The 21571-nt window shown below is 42.5% G+C and overlaps 1 protein-coding gene across 2 annotated transcripts; it reads left to right on the top strand.

Moving 5' to 3' along the window:
- Positions 1-2461: 2461 nt before the first annotated feature.
- On the top strand, positions 2462-20539 carry LOC139572288 (collagen alpha-1(VI) chain-like). Of its 2 annotated transcripts, XM_071394948.1 has the most exons (20): positions 2465-2601; positions 3114-3257; positions 5673-5802; positions 10236-10442; positions 11365-11521; positions 11994-12107; positions 12584-12604; positions 12792-12812; positions 12967-13011; positions 15556-15609; positions 15756-15800; positions 16506-16532; positions 16696-16722; positions 16868-16912; positions 17940-17993; positions 19146-19208; positions 19298-19360; positions 19501-19554; positions 19739-19773; positions 20416-20539. In XM_071394948.1, exons 2-20 carry the CDS (start codon positions 3161-3163, stop codon positions 20420-20422), a joined length of 1266 nt encoding a protein of 421 aa, XP_071251049.1. In that variant the 5' UTR covers positions 2465-2601; positions 3114-3160; the 3' UTR covers positions 20423-20539. The 2 variants fall into 2 exon arrangements, with proteins under 2 accessions (XP_071251048.1, XP_071251049.1); XM_071394947.1 differs by having other exon boundaries at positions 2462-2601; positions 19739-20484.
- The last annotated feature ends 1032 nt before the right edge of the window (positions 20540-21571 follow it).

Genomic DNA, 21571 nt, shown 5'->3' on the forward strand with positions numbered 1-21571 from the left:
GGAGACTTTCCCATCATTTATCAAAGGTGCGTGCACACAGAAAACACTAAACCTTGCGTGCGCCTGTTTTCCTCGAATATTGGTATTTATTATTTGGAACTTGATGGTAAAGTGATTTTCTTACATTTTTTGAACAATTTCTTTTTTTTACAGTATAAAACATCCACATACAAACGAGAACATACAGACGCACACAAACATTGACTAAATCCTCCCTGCCCAGACCCACCTGCTCACATCTCCGCGACTGTGTCACTCTCCGTCAAACTGCACCATTTTGTTTCTCTCCGTCGTCGCCCACGTGCTTTCAACATTTAGATAATAACGCATTTGACCTTTCCATTGTGTTACTGCTGGAAGATTGGTTGATTTCCAGTTTTTAAGTATATGTTTTATTTTCAAGATTATTGACAAGCAAAGTTTTGTCCAATCTATGTTGTATCTCACTGCCCGCTCATATGCCATGTCTTGAAATATTAAGACAGTAGGATTAAAAATGTATTTACATTGTAATACTTCTGACAGCCAACTTCCTAACTCCGCCCATAACTTTTGGATTTTATAGCATTCCCAGAATGCATGGATCACTGAGCAATTGTTAGTATAACTTTTAAGACATTACTCTGCCTTGTGCTGTAGAATTTGTGAATGTTGTCTCTTGTGTATTAAATTCTATACATTAGTTTATACTGGATTAACTGTACATTTTAGTTAACTGTAATTTTCTTAATGATGTTCCAACATTACCTCCATCTTGTGCCAATTTCAGTTATTTTAAAATCTTGGTAGATTATATATTTGTCAGTTGGAAAGTGTGCATATTTCCACAAACAGCTCAGACCATGGTTATGCACAAATTGTCGTCTACTATCTCACATAGTATGTCGTATAATATTTATTTTACTTTTATCACAGTATATAGGCCTAAATCATAGCCTCATCATATCATATTACCTTCCCTATATATGTCACTCCCTTTAAGTCTTTCCCCAGGTGTCGTTGTTTCTATTTCAGTTCCATGTCTGTGTGCTGTTAGTGTTTCTGCTTTAGGATGATGTTTATTTTATTAAAACACTCCCTGAACTTGCTTCCCGACTCTCAGCACAGATCGTTACAGCAGGACATGTTTCTCCTTGTCTGACATGACTGGTTTATTACTGCTACACAACAAATGTTAAGCTACCGTTTATCTCTCTCATTCAAGAAGCAGCCTCGAAAGTAAATAGACCGGTAGCCTATTTAAAATATTTGACAATATGGGTATAGTAGCCTATTGCTGTGAGATAGGAGAGTGACTTCATAGCCTATTTAATCTCAGAGCCTATACCAAGTTAGGAGATACAATCATCTATTGATCAACTAAATGTTGAACAAGAAAACCAGTGTGCAATTTACTTTGAGTGATTGTGGAATTCTTTGCCCCTGTCTACCATGTTGTTGTTCAGCCCACCATGCTGAACGTTTCCATCAATACTTTGGAGTATGATGGTCTGTCAGTTGTGGCAGCCAGGTTGCATGCGGGATGCATGTATCTGCATGTTTGGCCTTCCCAGTTCCTGACTTACATTATGTTAGCCTGAGGGCAAAACAGGCCCACCTGAGACAAAGACCAGTCCATATCAGATTTGAATTGCATGCTGCAGGCACTTATCTGCATGTGAACTTATTCTTAATGGAGGCTGCTAACAATGGCTGGAACGGAGCAAATGGAATGGCATCAAACACCTGGAAAACATGTGTTTGATACCATTCCACTGATTCCACTCCAGTCATTTCCACGAGCCTGAGTTCCCCAATTAAGGTGCCACCAAACTCCTGTGTTAGAGCAAGAGATTTCTGTTTTATTCATGTCTGAGGAAATGAGAAATCTATTGTACATTAAAAAACAATTTACCAGGACACTTTGACACAGCTTTTAGCTTCCGTGTTGCATAAGAGTGAGATAGAAGGTAGCTGGGCGCTTGACTCGTCAATGTTTCCTTCAAGGCCAAGTTTATAGCAATGAAAGGACTCTTTCAGGTCTGATCTGGGGTGAGCCAAATGCTATTTGAGATCCATTACATTGTTTAGATTGGACTTTGCAGACACTTGAATCTAACAACTTTAGCCAAGAAATGTGTTCTCATTCTTCGCACAGTCTTGTTCAGTTGACTGAGTCAGACCTCCATGTCATTCTGAGGTGAAGACTGTGAGATTGTTATAATGTGAGGAAGTGCATCCTGTAGAAACTTCTCTAAGAGGACATTGAACCTTCAGAGGGCCTTGAATCTTCACTACTGGCAACATTTTTAGGCCACACACAGAGATACTTCATCCAAAATGAGTTTAAAAAACAGCAAAGATTGCACTGTGTGCTATGTATTTGTGTAGCCTACTTTATTAAATCCCCTGTAATTTACTCTATCGGCCTCAGTAGAAGCTGCTGTAAGGTAGCAGTAAGGATTGTGTGGGGTGTAACTGTATGAGATGGGAGGATACTTTGCAGGTGAGCCCCACCCTCTCCTGTTGCACAGACTGCTAGCAGAGAGAGCAGCAAACACACCTGGACAACCCAAACCTGTGGGATATTCACATTTTAACACATATGCAAAAGAGAGAAAGGTAAGAAATGCCACTTTATTAAACGCATACGTATTCTAAAGTGCTTAGAACCTACCACTGGTCACTTTAGAAGAGTTTGGAACAAATCCATTTGTCAGTTTAGAACCATACCACTTTAGAATGGTAAGGAAACCTCTCCGTTGTCAAGTGTGGATTCAATGGGAATAGACATGAAATTCAACACTTGAATGCATCTGAAGTTAAGTCATAAGCATTATGCACCAAAGCATTTGGAAATACCAGTATTGGAAAATAATTTGTCAATAAAAAAACATTTTAAACACTGTACTTTATTTTGAAAAGCATTTACTCTTGTTGACTTGTTGAAGGTAGGTAGTAGGTACCGATGTTGACTGAGGAAAATTCTGATGCATTTATATTTGGATGACGATTACCAAGGCCTACAACAGGATGTATGGAGGCTGGGTGTGAAGAGGGGTTTCAGGCTTTGACCACCCAAGCTGGATGTGCTTAAACATTCTCTTTTTATTGAATATTTTTCTTTGGCCTAGGTTCTCCTGAAGTCCCTTCTCCCCTGCGTCTCAGGAGGGCCTGTCCCATGATGAACCTGACCGGTGCTGTTCTACTTCTCTCGTTGGTGTCGCTAGTCCACGGTGCCTGCTCTCTCAATGGGAGGAACAGAGGAGACCTCTATGGTAGGCTATCAAGCCAAGCTGTAGCTGAGTAGCCTTGCTCTCCTGCCCACTCTTTTTTTACTTGGCAAGATGTTATGCCAATGCTTAATATCTGTTGAACATTTGCCAAAGCAAAGCATAAAACACAAGAATCCTTAATGTTGCCAAGTGAAAGGGTAGTACATATTAATTTTGATGCACTTTAAAGGGCAACTCCATCACATTTCAACCTCATTTTCATCATCTCCAGCACCGTACCATTGTCAACACGTGGAAACAACATGTCTACTTTTTGTATAATTAAAAAAAAAGTGAAAACATCCTACCCGATGACATCACCAAAAGTTTAAACATTTTAAAAACAGTGATTTTAGAACACTATGAGATTGGCGGTGACGTGGGGATCAAGAAAAATAGCCTCCCTCTGGCTAGAAACTCGTTGAAGGTTTTGAAAATCACAGTTTCTTTTGTTTTGTATCCTACCTGTGATGTCAGAGAAGCATATCTTTGGATTTCTTTCCTCTTCTCTTGTTAACCACAGATCATATAAATGCACAATTTCCACATACAGTGCTTTTGGAAAGTATTCAGACTAATTTATGACATAAATTATTTTTTAACTCACCAATCTACACACAATACCCCATAATGACAAAGCAAAAACAGGTTTTTAGAAATGTTTGCAAAGTGGCCAAATTGATTAACCAAACCCAAATGTGCTCAACCCCTGTAATAGAAAACAGAGGGAGGTCAGTAAATCTTGTTGTTAGTATCCTCTGAGCAGTCGTTAAATAGGAGGTTACATGTAATCTCTCTACTACAACATGTTGATATATGGAGTACCTGTGTAATAAGACATCTTTGGATTGAACCAGCCATTTCTCTCTATGTCTGTATAGGACTAAAGCTTTGTTCACACTGCAGGCCTTAATGCAAAAAAAAAAAATCTAATCCATTCTGTATAACTGACTCTCCAAACACTGTGACCAAATTGTATTTGTGTTCAGAAAGCATTCTATGCTAGTTGTTATAGCAACGACCAGTGGTGTAATGTAATTATGTCAAAAATACTTTAAAATCCTACTTAAGTAGTTTTTTTCTTCAGTATCTGTATATTCTTTTGTTGACTACTTTTACTCCACTACATTCCTAAAGAAAATATGTAAATTCTACTCCCATAATTTATCCCTGACACCCAAAAGTACTCATTACATTTCAAATGCTCAGCCAGGACAGCAATATCCAATTCACGCACATACTGTATCAATATAATGCGTTGTCATCCCTACTGCCTTTGATCTGGTGGACTTACTGCCTTTGTCATTCATGTCTGAGTGTTGGAGTGTGCCCCTGACTAGCAATACATTTAAAAATATATATATAATTGTGCCGTCTGGTTTGCTTAATATAAGGAATTTGATGTATAGCATTTACTTTTTACTTTTACTCAAGTATGACAATGAGAATGTTTCCACCTCTGTACTTAAGTATTTTTTTAAACCAGATACTTTTAGACTTTTACTCAAGTAATATTTTACTGGGGGACTTTCACTTTTACTTGAATCATTTTCTATTAAATATTTTATAAGGAGATGTCATCCTATTTGAAAAATATCCTTGGCTTAGTTGGCTATAAAGAAGCAGTTCTTCAGAAATTCTTGGGAATTGAGCTTACCAGTGGGAATTCCACATAATGTCTGTTTATGGATTTTTTTTTCATAGTTCCTTTCTTTTTGTAAATTACTAAGGCAGAGTACATTTTCATCATATGTGTTTAAAACTGTCCTGAAGTTGAATTTAACCAGAACAGTCAGTTTAATGAAAAATAAGCCTGTTTCAGTATCCAGATGTAACGGCAGCCTTCCTTCTCTTCAAGAGAAGAGGAGGTGTAGCAGGGATCGGACCAACACGCAGCGTAGCCAGTGCTCAACATGTTTAATTAAACGATAAACAGAGAACACTTACAAATACAAAATAACAAAAAGTGGCAAACCGATACAGTCCTAGCTGGTGCAGAGAAAACACAAAGACAGGAAACAACCACCCACAAACCCCAACACAAAACAAGCCACCTATATATATATTTTTTATATTTTTATTTTTTATTTTTATTTCAACTTTATTTAACCAGGTAGGCTAGTTGGATATATGATTCCCAATCAGAGACAACACAAAACATCTGCCTCTGATTGAGAACCATATTAGGCCAAACATAGAAACAGACAAACTAGACACACAACATAGAATGCCCACCCAGCTCACGTCCTGACCATCACTAAAACAAGCAAAACACACAAGAACTATGGTCAGAACGTGACACCAGAAAAAATTAAATAAAAACTATATTGAACACAGTATCACCATTTAAAAAATATTTTGTAATTTTTTTTATGCCATGTCAAATCTAACATTATCCTCCCCTTCCTGTTTCCCCAGACTGCCCAGCGGATGTGTACATTGTTCTGGACACCTCAGAGAGTGTGGCGCTGAGAGCCAAGCCCTACGGCTCCTTCGTTGATCAGATCAAGCAGTTTGCCCTGGACTTTGTGGACCAGCTCAACACTAGGTGTGTATCACCTCCATACTGACAGTTTCAGCTACATGACTGGTATTCATTAAGAAATGATGTGGTTAACAATGGGTGTTTTCAGGTCCCTTACTTCAATTCATGACATTTGGCAACTAAACGGTAATTAATGCTACGTAGTAATGATTATGGCGAGCTTGCCAAGAGAAATCAAGTGTCATGTTAGCGACAAGGCTTCTGGGAAACTCGCGCCTGACTGTTTATTCACCCCACAGACTAACGCAGACCAAACAATATCAATCCTCCTACAGAGGCTTCCATTGGCATACCTCCTGTTTCATTCCTTAAACTACTCTCTGTGATCATTATTACAAAATACAGTCATATTGTACCAGTAAATTCACCACACACTCAGACCCACCCTGATAAGCAACATGCAGAATGTCCATTGATAGCTGCTCTGGGCAGTAGTGTTCTCCTGACAATGTGTTGTTGATGATCATCTCAGGAGGTCTGCCTCACTACATGCAGTCTTATGAACACGGTTGTGTGTTGACCTCTGTGTGAACTGTGGTTCTACAGTGATGAATCGGGGCTGAGAGGTAGTGCATGAGAACAGCTTCTCTCCTTACATGGTGCTCAGGGTTACGTTAATATGATGCTCTTGGAAAAGCACAAGCATACTGCTGTGGGCTAAAACAGAGTCACACAGAGTGTTTCTTGTTAGTCTTAAACAAATCTACCTTGAAACAAAAGTATACACCTCACACACATGGTTATGGGCTTAAAAAAAGAATACACCTTTTTTGTACCATGTCAGATATCAGGTATGAAGGTAAGACCCAGGTGCAGACACGTCAAATTAACAATGGTTTAATAATCCAACAGGGCAGGCAATAGACAGGTCAAGGCAGGCAGGGGTCAGTAAACCAGAGGTGGGGCAACGGTACCGGACGGCAGGCAGGGTCAGGGTCAGGGTAGGCAGTGGTCAATAATACAGAGGTGGGGCAAAGGTACCAGACGGCAGGCAGGCTCAGGGTAGGCAGAGGTCAATAATCAAGAGGTGGGGCAAAGGTACTGGTCGGCAGGCAGGCTCAGGGTCAGGGTAGGCAGAGGTCAATAATCAAGAGGTGGGGCAAAGGTACCAGACGGCAGGCAGGCTCAGGGTAAGGGTAGGCAGAGGTCAATAATCAAGAGGTGGGGCAAAGGTACTGGTCAGCAGGCAGGCTCAGGGTCAGGGTAGGCAGCGGTCAATAATCAAGAGGTGGGGCAAAGGTACTGGTCGGCAGGCAGGCTCAGGGTAGGCAGAGGTCAATAATCCAGAGGTGGGGCAAAGGTACTGGTCAGCAGGCAGGCTCAGGGTCAGGGTAGGCAGAGGTCAATAATCCAGAGGTGGGGCAGCGGTACCGGACGGCAGGCAGGCTCAGGGTAAGGGTAGGCAGAGGTCAATAATCCAGAGGTGGGGCAAAGGTACTGGTCGGCAGGCAGGCTCAGGGTCAGGCAGAGTGGTCAGGCAGGTGGGTTCAAAGTCAGGACAGCCAAGGGTCAAAACCAGGAGGGCGAGAAAAAGAGAGACTGGGAAAAGCAGGAGCTGAGAATAAAAACGCTGTTTGACTTAACAAACTGGCAAACAGAGAACACAGGTATAAATACACAGGGGAATAATGGGGAAGATGGGCGACACCTGGAGGGGGGTGGAGACAATCACAAAGACAGGTGAAACAGATCCGGGTGTGACAGACATAGTTCAAATGTATTACATTTTGAGTTTGCATCCCACTATTACACTTTATATACATCACAGAAAAATATAACAAAACCATTTGACATTAAAACACCGGAGTTTCGGCAGTAAAAAATAGAAAAGTTTATTCATTATGAAATGATGACAAATATGAATAACATTCCATCCATGAGGCCACTAGAGGGCGATTTGGTCATTTGACTGAAGGAAAGCGATCTACGGAGGCCAAGAGAGCTCAGCTTGTTGAACTACAAAACGCATTGGGCTTTTGCTAAGACCAGCGGCATTTATACAGATGCTGCAACTTATCTATTATAAATCGTAATAGACTTGCTTTTGCCATCCCACTGTTCGGAAACAGTGCAACTATTACGGTTAATATATTTGAGCTGTGTTTTCTGTGGCCCATACCGATACGTTTCATCACTGCCTGTGTGTGTGTGTGTGTGTGTGTGTGTGTGTGTGTGTGTGTGTGTGTGTGTGTGTGTGTGTGTGTGTGTGTGTGTGTGTGTGTGTGTGTGTGTGTGTGTGTGTGTGTGTGTGTGTGTGTGTGTGTGTGTGTGTGTGTGTGTGTGTGTGTGTGTGTGTGTGTGTGTGTGTGTGTGTGTGTGTGTGTGTGTGTGTGTGTGTGTGTGTGTGTGTGTGTGTGTGTGTGTGTGTGTGTGTGTGTGTGTGTGTGTGTGTGTGTGTGTGTGTGTGTGTGTGTGTGTGTGTGTGTGTGTGTGTGTGTGTGTGTGTGTGTGTGTGTGTGTGTGTGTGTGTGTGTGTGTGTGTGTGTGTGTGTGTGTGTGTGTGTGTGTGTGTGTGTGTGTGTGTGTGTGTGTGTGTGTGTGTGTGTGTGTGTGTGTGTGTGTGTGTGTGTGTGTGTGTGTGTGTGTGTGTGTGTGTGTGTGTGTGTGTGTGTGTGTGTGTGTGTGTGTGTGTGTGTGTGTGTGTGTGTGTGTGTGTGTGTGTGTGTGTGTGTGTGTGTGTGTGTGTGTGTGTGTGTGTGTGTGTGTGTGTGTGTGTGTGTGTGTGTGTGTGTGTGTGTGTGTGTGTGTGTGTGTGTGTGTGTGTGTGTGTGTGTGTGTGTGTGTGTGTGTGTGTGTGTGTGTGTGTGTGTGTGTGTGTGTGTGTGTGTGTGTGTGTGTGTGTGTGTGTGTGTGTGTGTGTGTGTGTGTGTGTGTGTGTGTGTGTGTGTGTGTGTGTGTGTGTGTGTGTGTGTGTGTGTGTGTGTGTGTGTGTGTGTGTGTGTGTGTGTGTGTGTGTGTGTGTGTGTGTGTGTGTGTGTGTGTGTGTGTGTGTGTGTGTGTGTGTGTGTGTGTGTGTGTGTGTGTGTGTGTGTGTGTGTGTGTGTGTGTGTGTGTGTGTGTGTGTGTGTGTGTGTGTGTGTGTGTGTGTGTGTGTGTGTGTGTGTGTGTGTGTGTGTGTGTGTGTGTGTGTGTGTGTGTGTGTGTGTGTGTGTGTGTGTGTGTGTGTGTGTGTGTGTGTGTGTGTGTGTGTGTGTGTGTGTGTGTGTGTGTGTGTGTGTGTGTGTGTGTGTGTGTGTGTGTGTGTGTGTGTGTGTGTGTGTGTGTGTGTGTGTGTGTGTGTGTGTGTGTGTGTGTGTGTGTGTGTGTGTGTGTGTGTGTGTGTGTGTGTGTGTGTGTGTGTGTGTGTGTGTGTGTGTGTGTGTGTGTGTGTGTGTGTGTGTGTGTGTGTGTGTGTGTGTGTGTGTGTGTGTGTGTGTGTGTGTGTGTGTGTGTGTGTGTGTGTGTGTGTGTGTGTGTGTGTGTGTGTGTGTGTGTGTGTGTGTGTGTGTGTGTGTGTGTGTGTGTGTGAGAATCACTAACAAGCCCAGACAGGCAGCCAGTGTAATGAGTGACTGTGCGTGTCTGTTCAGTGCAGCCATTCCAAATCATTCGTCCAGAAAAGGTTTGGGGTTTACCTTTGGGGCACTGACCTGCATTCCTGACTGAGAGAAAGGTTGATATGTTATCTCCATCTACTGAAGTCTCACCTTACAGCGAAGGAGTTGTCCTCCTGAAGTTTAGAGGACCTGATGAATGACATCTTCACGTGATAAGAAATACACATATAGGAGAACAACACTTTCAGTCATGCAGGCACACAGTGAGCTTTGTCATTATCTGACATTTATTGAATTGGGGTCCATGTTTTGGAGAAGCCCTGTAATTCAAGACATTATTGTACAATAAAATACCATCAGCTCAATGCTTATAAAGGAAAGATAAATGTTTGCAAGTATGCCGTTTGCCAAAGATGATGGTGTATCCACTAATGTGTCTGACTCAGCACAACTTCTTTGCAAAACAGCCAAAATAGTAGATTTGTTTTTGTGATGTGATCCATTAGTGATGTGATCCTACTGAAGTATGCAAAATGCTACTGGCCTAAAGTTTACTTACATTGACTTCATCAGAATAGCAACTGCCTGATGGTTTGATTGGGTACTGGAGAAAATAGCAGGACAGCGATGGGTGTAAATGTGCTTGGGGCTTGGCAAGACGGCACACTTGTAATAGATTTGTTCTATGAGGTTTTAGTACCACTTTCTCCCCTCTGGGAATCAATACATCATTCCCATGAACGAACTCCCTGCCTTTTAATCTGTAGACAGTAAATTAAATACTGCTGATTGAGGGGAATTGTCCCTGTAGATACCTGTAGTGCATGTAGATCAGAGGTAACTTGCTTTGTGTCACGCTTTGTGTGCCATTGTGACATAGCTCTGCCTGTACTCATCTAGATACTACCGCTGTGAGCGTAACCTGACGTGGAGTGTGGGAGTGCTGCACTACAGTGATGAGGTGAAGGTGATGAGCGAGCTAACCAGCACCAAGGAGGCCCAAGGAAGAACTCAGCTGAAGAGAGCCATACAGGACATCCGCTACATCGGCAAGGGAACCCACACCGACTGTGCCATCTCCGTAGCAACTGGGCAGCTGATGACAGGGTGAGTCCATCGATTGTATAAGGGCTCAGGGCCAGACCCAGATGCAGATGGTTTGAGTATTTGATATTTATTAGTTCAAAAAAGGGTAGGCAAGAGAATGGTCAGGCAAAAGGTCAAAACCAGATCAGAGTCCAGGAGGTACTGAGTGGCAGGCAGGCAGGCTCGGGGCCAGGGCAGGCAAACTGGTCAGGCAGGCGGGTACGGAGTCCAGAAAACAGGCATGGGGTCAAAACCGGGAGGACTAGCAAAAGTGAGAATGGCAAAAGCAGGAGCACGGTGAGAAACACACTGTTTGACTTGAAACAGACGAGATGAACTGGCACAGAGAGACAGGAAACACAGGGATAAATACACTGGGGAAAATAAGCGACACCTGGAGGGGGTGGAGACAATCCCAAGGACAGGTGAAACAGATCAGGGCGTGACAGATTGGTTGATTGAGTAGTTAGTACGAGTCAATCGGTCAGTTAGTCAGTTAGTCAGTTAGTCTGTCTGTCTGTCTGTCTGTCTGTCTGTCTGTCTGTCTGTCTGTCTGTCTGTCTGTCTGTCTGTCTGTCTGCATGCATGCATGCATGCATGTATCCATCTGAGTGTCTTACATCACATGCATTCTATCCCAATATACCATGCATGATACTTTGATATTGTGTAATACTTTCCTCCTTCACTTCTATAGTGCCCTTAGGAAAATGCTTTGTTATTTACACCTTGGAGCAGAGTTCAACATTTTGTCAGGGGCAATTTAAAAGCACATTTCCTGCATCCTTGCATGGTAAACAGATAGACATTCAAACCTCTACTAGGGAGATGGAGTTCCTCCACAAAGCTTCTGACAAAATAAAGTCTGCTCCACAATTATACAGAAAGGATCCCGTTTGACTCACACGTTCTGCTTTGTTGTACCTCTTTCTTCAACCCACAGCTCTCCTCTCCATGGCAACAAGTACATGGTGGTGGTGACAGATGGCCACCCGCTGGACGGATATAAGGAGCCGTGTGGCGGGGTGGCATACACCGTGTCTGAGGCCAGAGCCATGGACATTAAAATCTTAAGCGTGGCTATCACTCCGCATCACCTGGTAATCAAGAGGGACTAGAATAGAGCTCTGGCTAAAAGTTCCAGTTGTAGACAGAGACCTTTGCCCTCTGTAGTGGCCATGGAAATACAATAACAAATACTGCTCAAACAAACAGGATTGGCTGTAGTCTGACAGTCTGAGTTTTTTAAATCAAGGGTCCCACTGTATTTTATATATTATATATTTATATGTAGTCTTTGCATTCTTCTCTTGCACCTCAGGAATGTGTGGGTATGTCAACATCCAGGCTGCATCACATCTGGCCGTGATTGGGAGTCCCATAGGGCCCATTATACAAATAATTAAAACAATTAAAACAGCATTTTTTTACACACACAGAGAATGTTTGAGGTAGTTTTTCAGTATTTCAGTCTCTGTCTGTCTCTAAGGCTCTCTGTCTGTCTCTAAGTCTCTCTCGCTCTCGCTCTCGCTCTCGCTCTCGCTCTCGCTCTCGCTCTCGCTCTCTCTGCAGGACAACAGACTTGGTTCCATAGCAACAGATGTACAACACACCCATAACATGTCTGCTACTAGTGAGGACCCGCAGGTTGTTAGGAACACCATCAGCTCCATAGTGTCTACCATGGTGAGTACACCATGGTCACATAGTTACCATCATACAAGCGGCCATTTTTAAACCAAGGCCCTGTACCTAAATGTCATTTACTGTAGGCCATTTTTAAACCAAGGCCCTGTACCTAAATGTCATTTACTGTAGGCCATTTTTAAACCAAGGCCCTGTACCTAAATGTCATTTACTGTAGGCCATTTTTAAACCAAGGCCCTGTACCTAAATGTCATTTACTGTAGGCCATTTTTAAACCAAGGCCTTGTACCTAAATGTCATTTACTGTAGGCCATTTTTAAACCAAGGCCCTGTACCTAAATGTAATTTACTGTAGGCCATTTTTAAACCAAGGCCCTGTACCTAAATGTCATTTACTGTAGGCCATTTTTAAACCAAGGCCCTGTACCTAAATGTCATTTACTGTAGGCCATTTTTTTGTTGCCCAAACAGACTATTCTAATCAAATGTCTGTCTCTTCTTTTATGGATCTGTAGTACAAGGATTCTGAATCTGTGGTGAGTTTTTTCTTCAGTCTTTTTGATACAAGCATTTCGCTACAACATCTGCTAAATATGTGTATGTTACCAATAAAATTTGATTTGATAGTTCCCGACCAATGCAGTGTGATGATTGTTATTTGTGATCTCATTTATGAACAGTGATTATAACTGGGGTTGATTTATGTTTATTGTTCCTTTTCAGTGCTGTTCGTTCGAGTGCAAGGTAAGCCTGATCACATTGTCGTCATTTTTCAACATGATCTCGCAGAAAACTTCAGTACAGATTGTTTGTCTTGATTAATCTGATCTCAGTACAGTCTTAATATGGGGTCCAGTGGAGTCAGAAGTCTTTCTCATCAGTGTTCTTTGTTTCACAGGCTCCCCTGGGATCTCAAGGCCCTGCTGGTGCAGGAGGGGGCGCGGTAGGGGGCTCTCTGTTTTCCTTTTAGTTAAAACACCACATTTACATTTACCAGACGCTCGTATCCAGAGCGGCTTACAGGGGCAATTAGGGTTGAGTGCCTTGCTCAAGGGCACATCGACAGATTCAAACCATCAACCTTTCAGTTACTGGCCCAACGCTCCTAACCGCTAGGCTATCTGTCACCCACCTTAGCTATTGGGGAAAATTTTGAAAATGCCCATCGCTGCATTCTTAGATATACTTACCTTACCTCAAATTACTGATGGTTTGCTTAGCTCCAACTCTCAGTGACTAAGTAAGGGATAAGTAAGCGTTGGGGGAGGTGGAGAAGGGGGCCTGAGGAACGTTAATCAAACCCTGGTGATTTGGCTCACGTACTGCAGTTCATATACAGTAAGGATTCACAATGTAAACACGTGTGTGTGCGTAAGTGTGTGTGCGTGTGCGTTTGTGCACAGTGAAAAGCACATGAAACACATTACTATAAATATGCCAGACATTTATAATCACACAATATTACAAGGTCAATATCAGTACAGTGAAAGAATGAGTGAAACAGAAAGTACTGATACTGGTTTGAAACCAGATTGATTGAAAAAAATAGAAGATGGAATAGACTGGCTTATCCATAAACATGAGATTCAACCAGTGGAGGTCAAGGGTTTCCAGCCAGTCGTCTACAGTATCATGGGATGTTTTCCATGCCAGAATAAGATCGCATGGCATGTGCTTTTACTATCAGGGCAAAGAGACGTGTTTCACTCGCTAATGTACATAAGAGAAAAGAGAGTGTGTGTGTGCGTGTGTGTGTGATGGAGGCGTGCATGACTGTGTGTCAGAGTGATGAGAGCGAGAGTAAGACAAAGGGAAAGACTGCGGCTTGATTCAGTAGTATCTTGCCAACAAAGGATCCAGAGCTGCCCCTGCTGTGGTCTGGATTCAAACCAAAGGTTTTAAGGATGGGAGTGGCTTTGCGCCAATATCCAATGGAATGTTAATGAGATGACAATCTTTGCTTTACCAGGACCGTATTCCATGGGGTGCAGCGTTATGGAACATTGAGATAGAAATACAGTCGGGCAAAAACCGCCCGGGCAACGAAGGAGTGGCTTCGTAAGAAGCATTTCAAGGTCCTGGAGTGGCCTAGCCAGTTTCCAGATCTCAACCCCATAGAAAATCTTTGGAGGGAGTTGAAAGTCCGTGTTGCCCAGCAACAGCCCCAAAACATCACTGCTCTAAAGGAGATCTGCATGGAGGAATGGGCCAAAATACCAGCAACAGTGTGTGAAAACCTTGTGAAGACTTACAGAAAACATTTGACCTCTGTCATTGGCAAACAAAGGGTATATAACAAAGTATTGAGATAAACTTTTGTTATTGACCAAATACTTATTTTCCACCATAATTTGCAAATAAATTCATAGAAAATCCTACAATGTGATTTTCTGGATTTTTTTTCTCATTTTGTCTGTCATAGTTGAAGTGTACCTATGATGAAAATTACAGGCCTCTCTCATCTTTTTAAGTGGGAGAACTTGCACAATTGGTGGCTGACTAAATACTTTTTTGCCCCACTGTATATTACATAGAAAAGCCATGCTTCTATGTCATGTGGAATAGGGAATCATGTCCCCTCTATAACAAACATTTCTATGTGTGATCTGAGTGTTCTCCAGAGCCTGCCCCCAGGCCCCTGTTTACCTGATGGGGAGTAATGACTCTGGCCTTCTCTGTGTCTGATCTAATCATGGCATCCAGATGGCCTGCCTAGCCCACTGCTAGTCAACACAGCTCTTGTGTGTTCCAGCCAAGAAATGCATTAAGGAGACGAGGAGGTAGTGGAACTGAAAAAGGCTTAGTTTGATTGATTCTATTGTACAGTACCGTGTTCTGTACACAACTTCTGGCAGTCTGGCAAGTCCAAGACTTTCTTCTCTGTCTCAATAGGAAATGTGGGCCAAAGGGTGTAATGTCACATGCACAAGTACAGTGAAATGCCTCTCTTGCAAACTCAAAACCTAACAATAAGTAAGTAAGCATACTATATACAGGGTCAGTTCCAATACCATATTTACTATGTGCAGGAACATTGGAGTGATGGAGGTATATATATATATATATATAAGAGCAAGGTGACTAGGCAACAGGATATAAGTTAAACAGAGTAGCAGCAGCTTGTATGTGAGTGGCTGTGCTTGTGTGTAGAGTCAATATGAATGTCATATTATGTCTGAGTGAGCAGATGATGGAGTGAATGTGTGTGTGTGTTGGAGTGACAGTGTGTGTGTGTGTAGGGCCCTGTGAGTGTGAACAGAGACAGTAAAATAAAAAATAAAAGGTCAATAAAGACACAAGGTTAACTCAGATAGTCCATGTAGCTATTTTGTTAGCTATTTATCAGTCGTATTGCTTAGGGATAGAAGCTTCCTGTAGCTTAACACAGTTTATACAAACGGCTTCACTCAGACTCTGCTTCAGAATGACTAACACTGGAAGAGGTTGACTGATGACAATGACAAATAGATATGATTCTTTTTTTCAGGGAACTCCAGGACGTCAGGGGGTTGCCGGGAGACCGGGAAGTTTGGGAGCAAAGGTAGTATATGACACATTACAGAACATGAGCTTATCTGTCTGCTGACTGTAGACTATGGATACATTATGCTTTGTAGCATGTTTGATGCTACAGATGATGGCTACAGGCAATGTGGATCACATGTGGATCATATCTTTGTCACCCAGGGGACTGCAGGTGACCATGGGCCCCAAGGACACAGAGGAGAGAAGGTCAGAGTGATTATTTATCTAAAATAAAAATATATACCACTTTGAATGTTTAGATTATTCATAACACATGCTGGTTAGCTATAATGTAACCTTGCCTGGCAGAATTTACAGCTATGGCGTAAATGCAATATTTAGAGACACACTGTAACGATTGTCGTAATGTGGAAGAGAGGAGGACCAAATCGCAGCGTGGTATGTATCCATATTTATTTGAATACTCTTCAATACGAACAAAACAATAAACAGAACGAAACCAACGACGCTACAATCCTGAACTATGGAACATAGAAAAAACAATGAACGCACGAACAAGAACAATCACCCACAAACAAACAGTGAGAACAGCCTACCTTAATATGGTTCCCAATCAGAGACAACGTAAAACACCTGCCTCTGATTGAGAACCATATCAGGCCAATAAGACACACCTAAACCAATGAAACACAAAACATAGACTATACCCACCCAGCTCACGTCCTGACCAACTAAACAAAGACTAAACAAAGGAAATAAGGTCAGGAACGTGACACACACTTGTCTGGCTGTATAAGGTTAGCTAATGCAATGTTCCATGAGCATTCACTTAACTGTATTGAAATATGCCTTATGTTCCCAGTGTTTCTAACACCAGGATTTTACAAGTCTGGATCCGTATTAAGTGCTTAGAAGCTAAACTCTGATGTTCGTCACTCTCTTTCTCTACAGGGTTACCATGGTCCTACTGGTGACAGAGTAAGCTCTCATCGGTCTTGTGGAGAGTAATAGTGATTATAATAGTGTTTATAAACCTTGTAGTACATAAGTATATCATGTAAACAAAGAATACATCACATCAAATCATCCAACAGCCGTAGATTCAGCTGTCAAAATGTTCAAACGTTATTTTGCCCTACAGGGTCCAAGAGGACCATCTGGACAAAAGGTATGTTGTTGATCTTATTCATTCATTCATTCATTCATTCATTCATGTATCCATCCATCCATTCAGTCATACACATTGTCACATACTCACCAATTCAACCAGTTGCAGTGGTGGGAATGAAGTCATGTGACCCATGTGTTTCTAGGGTGAGAAAGGAGCGGATGGAGTTGACGGGAAAGACGGCCTTGTGGTTTGTTTGTTTTCTACCTCAACACACAGCCCCCGCATCATTAAATGTTTAACAAGGGTATCACTCTGTAAACTTACAAACAGAAAAACAAGGCTATCAAGGCCTCGTAAAGTGTGAGTGACCAATTAAACAGGGATGCAGGCTTCGCCCTCACAGGTCTCCCTTTATATACACCCATATTCCAGAATTATTAGAGGGGTTGAGACGAAAACAAGATGAGAATGAAATACAGATGAATGATGGCTCAGCCCATGCTGAAGGCTGTTAGTATTATGTATCACCTGTACCTTCTTCCATAGGCTCTGGACCTATTATACAGTATAGAGCAATACTTTTGTCCATCCCCGTGAGGCACTATATGGAGCACAACAGGGTGCCCAAAAGAATGATCTTAAAACCTTCCAGGTGCTGTATGGTGGATATGAGCCAGATTAATCATATAGGTGTTTTTTAGACTAAATGTTTAGCACTAAAGCCTCATTGTCACATCACTTTAGAATCCCCCTGGGAGATTTGACGGGAAGTTCCTTAACTATAAAAAAAGATAAAGAAAAACAATTTTACTTCATAAATCGAATTGCGCTAATGGAAAAATGTCATATTCAGCAATGTAAATTGACTAATAAAAATATGTTATCACTAATAAGCATATGTTATCATTGTCTGTTTCTATACTTTTTGTCTGTACACTGGTTTTTCTGCAATAAAAAAATATATATTTTTTTAAATTATATATATATATAAATTAAAAAGTCAAATAATTAAAAAATATTCAAATTGAATATTTAGAGTGAAGACAGTCCCCACCCCCACCTCCACCCCCACCCCGGGCCCTGAATCCCTTGACATGTTTCTCAGACCAGAGCAGATGTTTTTCAGAGCAGATAACTGTGTAGTAGGCCCAGATTACAAAGTACATTAGAGTTCTGTTTCTCTGGAAACCTTCAGTGAGGTCACTCATGTTAGTGTTATTCCTTGAAATGTGCAGTAAACTCCCACGTCGCCCTCTCTCTTTCTCTCTCTGTAGGGGGACCCTGGGGTTATGGGCCTGTCTGGTTGTAAAGGAGACGAGGGGGCAGAGGTAAGTCTATAGGAGTGATGCAAGGTCATGTAACCAGAGTCAAAGTCATCACACTCTGCTTGTCTTGTTTCCTACGGCTTTTCCTTTTCTTCACAGTCGTTCCAGACTGATCACCACCGGCCCTCCTTAGTCCCACTTCCACACTCCCCCTTTAAAAAAGACCATCCACTCCGTCCCATGTGCACGTACCCACACACACCACACTCACCACACGAACCCACACACACACTACACGCACCACATGCACCCACACACACCCACACACACCACGGCTTACTGTATTCATGACCTCCTAGACTAGTTACAGTGAAACTCTGGGAGCGTTACACCAAGCGGTCATCATTTCCCAGAATTTTCCCCCCCAAAGCCAAGAACCACTTGGCAGCCAATAGCGCTCTAGGAGCCAGAGCCAGTCAGTAGACTGACATGTACTGCAAACAGGGAGTTACAATACTACACATTATTCCCATAACTCGGTCCTCTGTCCTCAGCAGTTAAAACAGGTGTGCTTCATTCTGCGGTTGAAAGCAATTCAATTCAAACAAAATCAGAAGATGAGACAGGGTTATTTTGAGTGTGTTTTTTCTGCCATGGTTGGGGAAATTAGCCAGGCGGATAAGAACAACCCTTTTGTTTGTTTATGTCTGATTGGGGGATGAGTGGGAGTTTATTTGTTGGTTTATGTCTGATTGGGGGATGAGTGGGAGTTTATTTGTTTGTTTATGTCTGATTGGGGGATGAGTGGGAGTTTATTTGTTTGTTTATGTCTGATTGGGGGATGAGTGGGAGTTTATTTGTTTGGGGTATGAGTGGGAGTTTATTTGTTTGCGGTCTTTTGGGAGTCTTTACCAGTCTCCCACTTGGATAGAATAATGCTAGATAAATAGTAGAGGAATGGTCTTAGTTATATCTGAAGAATTCATATTTAAGTTCAGTCTGGTTGATGTTGGTAATGACTGTTTCCTCTGATCTGAAGAATTTATATTTAAGTTCTGTCTGGTTGATGTTGGTAATGACTGTTTCCTCTGATCTGAAGTATTCATATTTAAGTTCAGACTGGTTGATGTTGGGAATGACTGTTTCCTCTGATCTGAAGTATTCATATTTAAGTTCAGTCTGGTTGATGTTGGTAATGACTGTTTCCTCTGATAGGGGGAGCCAGGTCCTCTGGGACAGAAAGGAGATGCAGGATCTTATGGATTACCTGGACAAAAGGTAACTCTCTCATACCCAGCATCTTAATTGTCTGTTCTGCATTTAATGTGTGAGTGACTTAAGTTTCTATTTCACCTTCCTGTCCACAGGGAGAGATGGGAACACCTGGGGAGCTAGGGGTTCCTGGAGTGTCTGGACCCAACGGAGTCAAGGTAATCAATCAATTTATCGATTTATCAACTAATCAAATCAATCAATTAATCAATCAGTAATTTGATCATTCAATCATCCATCCATCCATCACACAGGAGAGCTTTTCTGTGTGGCTGTATTGTTTCATCTGTGTCTGTAGGGGGAGCCTGGACCAATGGGAGGACCTGGAAATAAGGGTGACCGGGGAGACGAAGTAAAAACACCACTACCTCAATAACTCTATTGTCAATAAGTTGCAGATTCTGATAACTGCCAGTTGTGATAAACGGCCAAATGTATAGGTATATTTTTTATAGTTGAATGGGAAAATGATGCCGTAACCAATAACGATTGGACAATGACCTCAGGCACCTGTCCACCTTTCTGTGTTTTACAAGGGGACTTTGGACCGTCTGGAGCGCCAGGCACAGAGGTTTGGAACTCTAGAATCAATACAACACGAGGACCAGGACGAATACTGTCCACATAATCTGACACAGGAAGACACATATCTTACTAGATCACTGAACAGCAGGGTGCCCCAACTGATGGCCCTAGGGCAGAATTTGGCCCGGGGGTGGTTTTATTTGACCCCCCAAGTTTTCTAAAAAATAAACAACATCTTTTTATTTTTTATTGTTGGACACTAGGAAATCAGCTCAAGGGAATTTAAGAGATCTGTTCCAAGTATTCACACGCATAATAGAGAGAAACATGTGATTGAATACAAATGTAAGCAAGGCTTCTTGCGGTCAATTTGCCGTCTATTTGTAACTATGCTCCGGCCACCCGACAATCTGCTCAAGCAATCTAGTTGATGATCCCTGCTCTACATTGACTAAATGGCTGAATTAAATAGTTGTTTCACTGTCAAAGAAAACACGTTAGTATTTAATGAATCAAAAAAGTTGGTTTAGCTTTTGTAAACACTTCATTTGATGTTTACATTATGGTAAAAGGGCCTTGTTGACCGATGGGAAGTTGCTGTTTAGCTGAACATTGCTGTTCACATCCAAGCTGGTGACCTCTCTCTCTCCCTCTCTCTCCATCTCTCTTCCTATTTGTCTCTCTTAAGGGTGTAGGGGGAGAGAGGGGACTGAGAGGTGCTCCAGGAATAAGAGGTGGTCAAGGGGAGACGGGTGACCCAGGCTCTGCTGGAGCACAGGGTCATGAAGGTCAGGCTGGAGACGTGGGTTCACAGGTGAGTGTCCCTCTGTCATCTATTACTCTGTGTGATCACTTGTTCTTTCTTATATGGTTCCAACAACACCTTCTCGGGGAACAGGCTGGCTCTCTCATGGGCTATTGCTAAATACAGGTCGATGTTTTACCTCCAGTCATTGTCGCACCCCCTCTCTTCATTTCTTCCCCCTTAAAGGGTCTGAGTGGAGTGTCTGGGCTCAAAGGGTACAGAGGAGAGCCGGGTTCTCACGGACCTGCGGTACGATGGCCAGTCATTTAATGATTTCAATGATGACACAGCTATACCACGTGGTAACACATGCAAACTACAATACATGTTTTGACCAGGGTCTCTTCCCCCAGGGTGTTAAGGGCCCCAGGGGGCCTCCAGGAGCACCGGGAGATGCAGGGCCCATTGGGAAAAGGGTTAGTGACTTCTGGCGTATGGAAGAACAGAACGTTTGTATTGAAGAGGTTATCTGATTTATCATGAGGCTAATATTCTGAATACACAATATTACACAATACACAATATGATTCTCTCTTCAGGGTGATGATGGAACACAGGGAGAAGGCCAACCTGGATATACAGGGTTCCAGGTCTGTATTCTTTTATTCTTAGTTACAAGTATGATTTATCAACATTGTTTGGACCAAATGTCCATGGACCCCATTTGCCTATTTCAGATTTTTCTTTCATCTTCTTACAGGGATACCCGGGTCTGAGAGGACCTGCAGGTTTAAAGGTCTGTCTGTCTGCCTATCTTTCTGTCTATCTGGATACCCAGGTCTGAGAGGACCTGCAGGTTTAAATGTCTGTCTGTCTGTCTGTCTGGATACCCTGGTCTGAGAGGACCTGCCGGTCTGTCTGTCTGTCTGTCTGTCTGTCTGTCTGTCTGTCTGTCTGTCTGTCTGTCTGTCTGTCTGTCTGTCTGTCTGTCTGTCTGTCTGTCTGTCTGTCTGTCTGTCTGTCTGTCTGTCTGTCTGTCTGTCTGTCTGTCTGTCTGTCTGTCTGTCTGTCTGTCTGTCTGTCTGTCTGTCTGTCTGTC

The sequence above is a fragment of the Salvelinus alpinus genome, chromosome 4, assembly GCF_045679555.1.
Source record: "Salvelinus alpinus chromosome 4, SLU_Salpinus.1, whole genome shotgun sequence".
NCBI lineage: Eukaryota > Metazoa > Chordata > Actinopteri > Salmoniformes > Salmonidae > Salvelinus > Salvelinus alpinus.

Bases quoted from the DNA above. Each gene is read 5' to 3' on its own strand.
- LOC139572288 (XM_071394947.1), top strand. From the start codon at position 3,161: ATGATGAACCTGACCGGTGCTGTTCTACTTCTCTCGTTGGTGTCGCTA. The intron at 12,813-12,966 runs GTAAGCCTGATC...TTTGTTTCACAG, and splicing joins GCTGTTCGTTCGAGTGCAAG to GCTCCCCTGGGATCTCAAGG. The intron at 16,723-16,867 runs GTATGTTGTTGA...ATGTGTTTCTAG, and splicing joins GAGGACCATCTGGACAAAAG to GGTGAGAAAGGAGCGGATGG.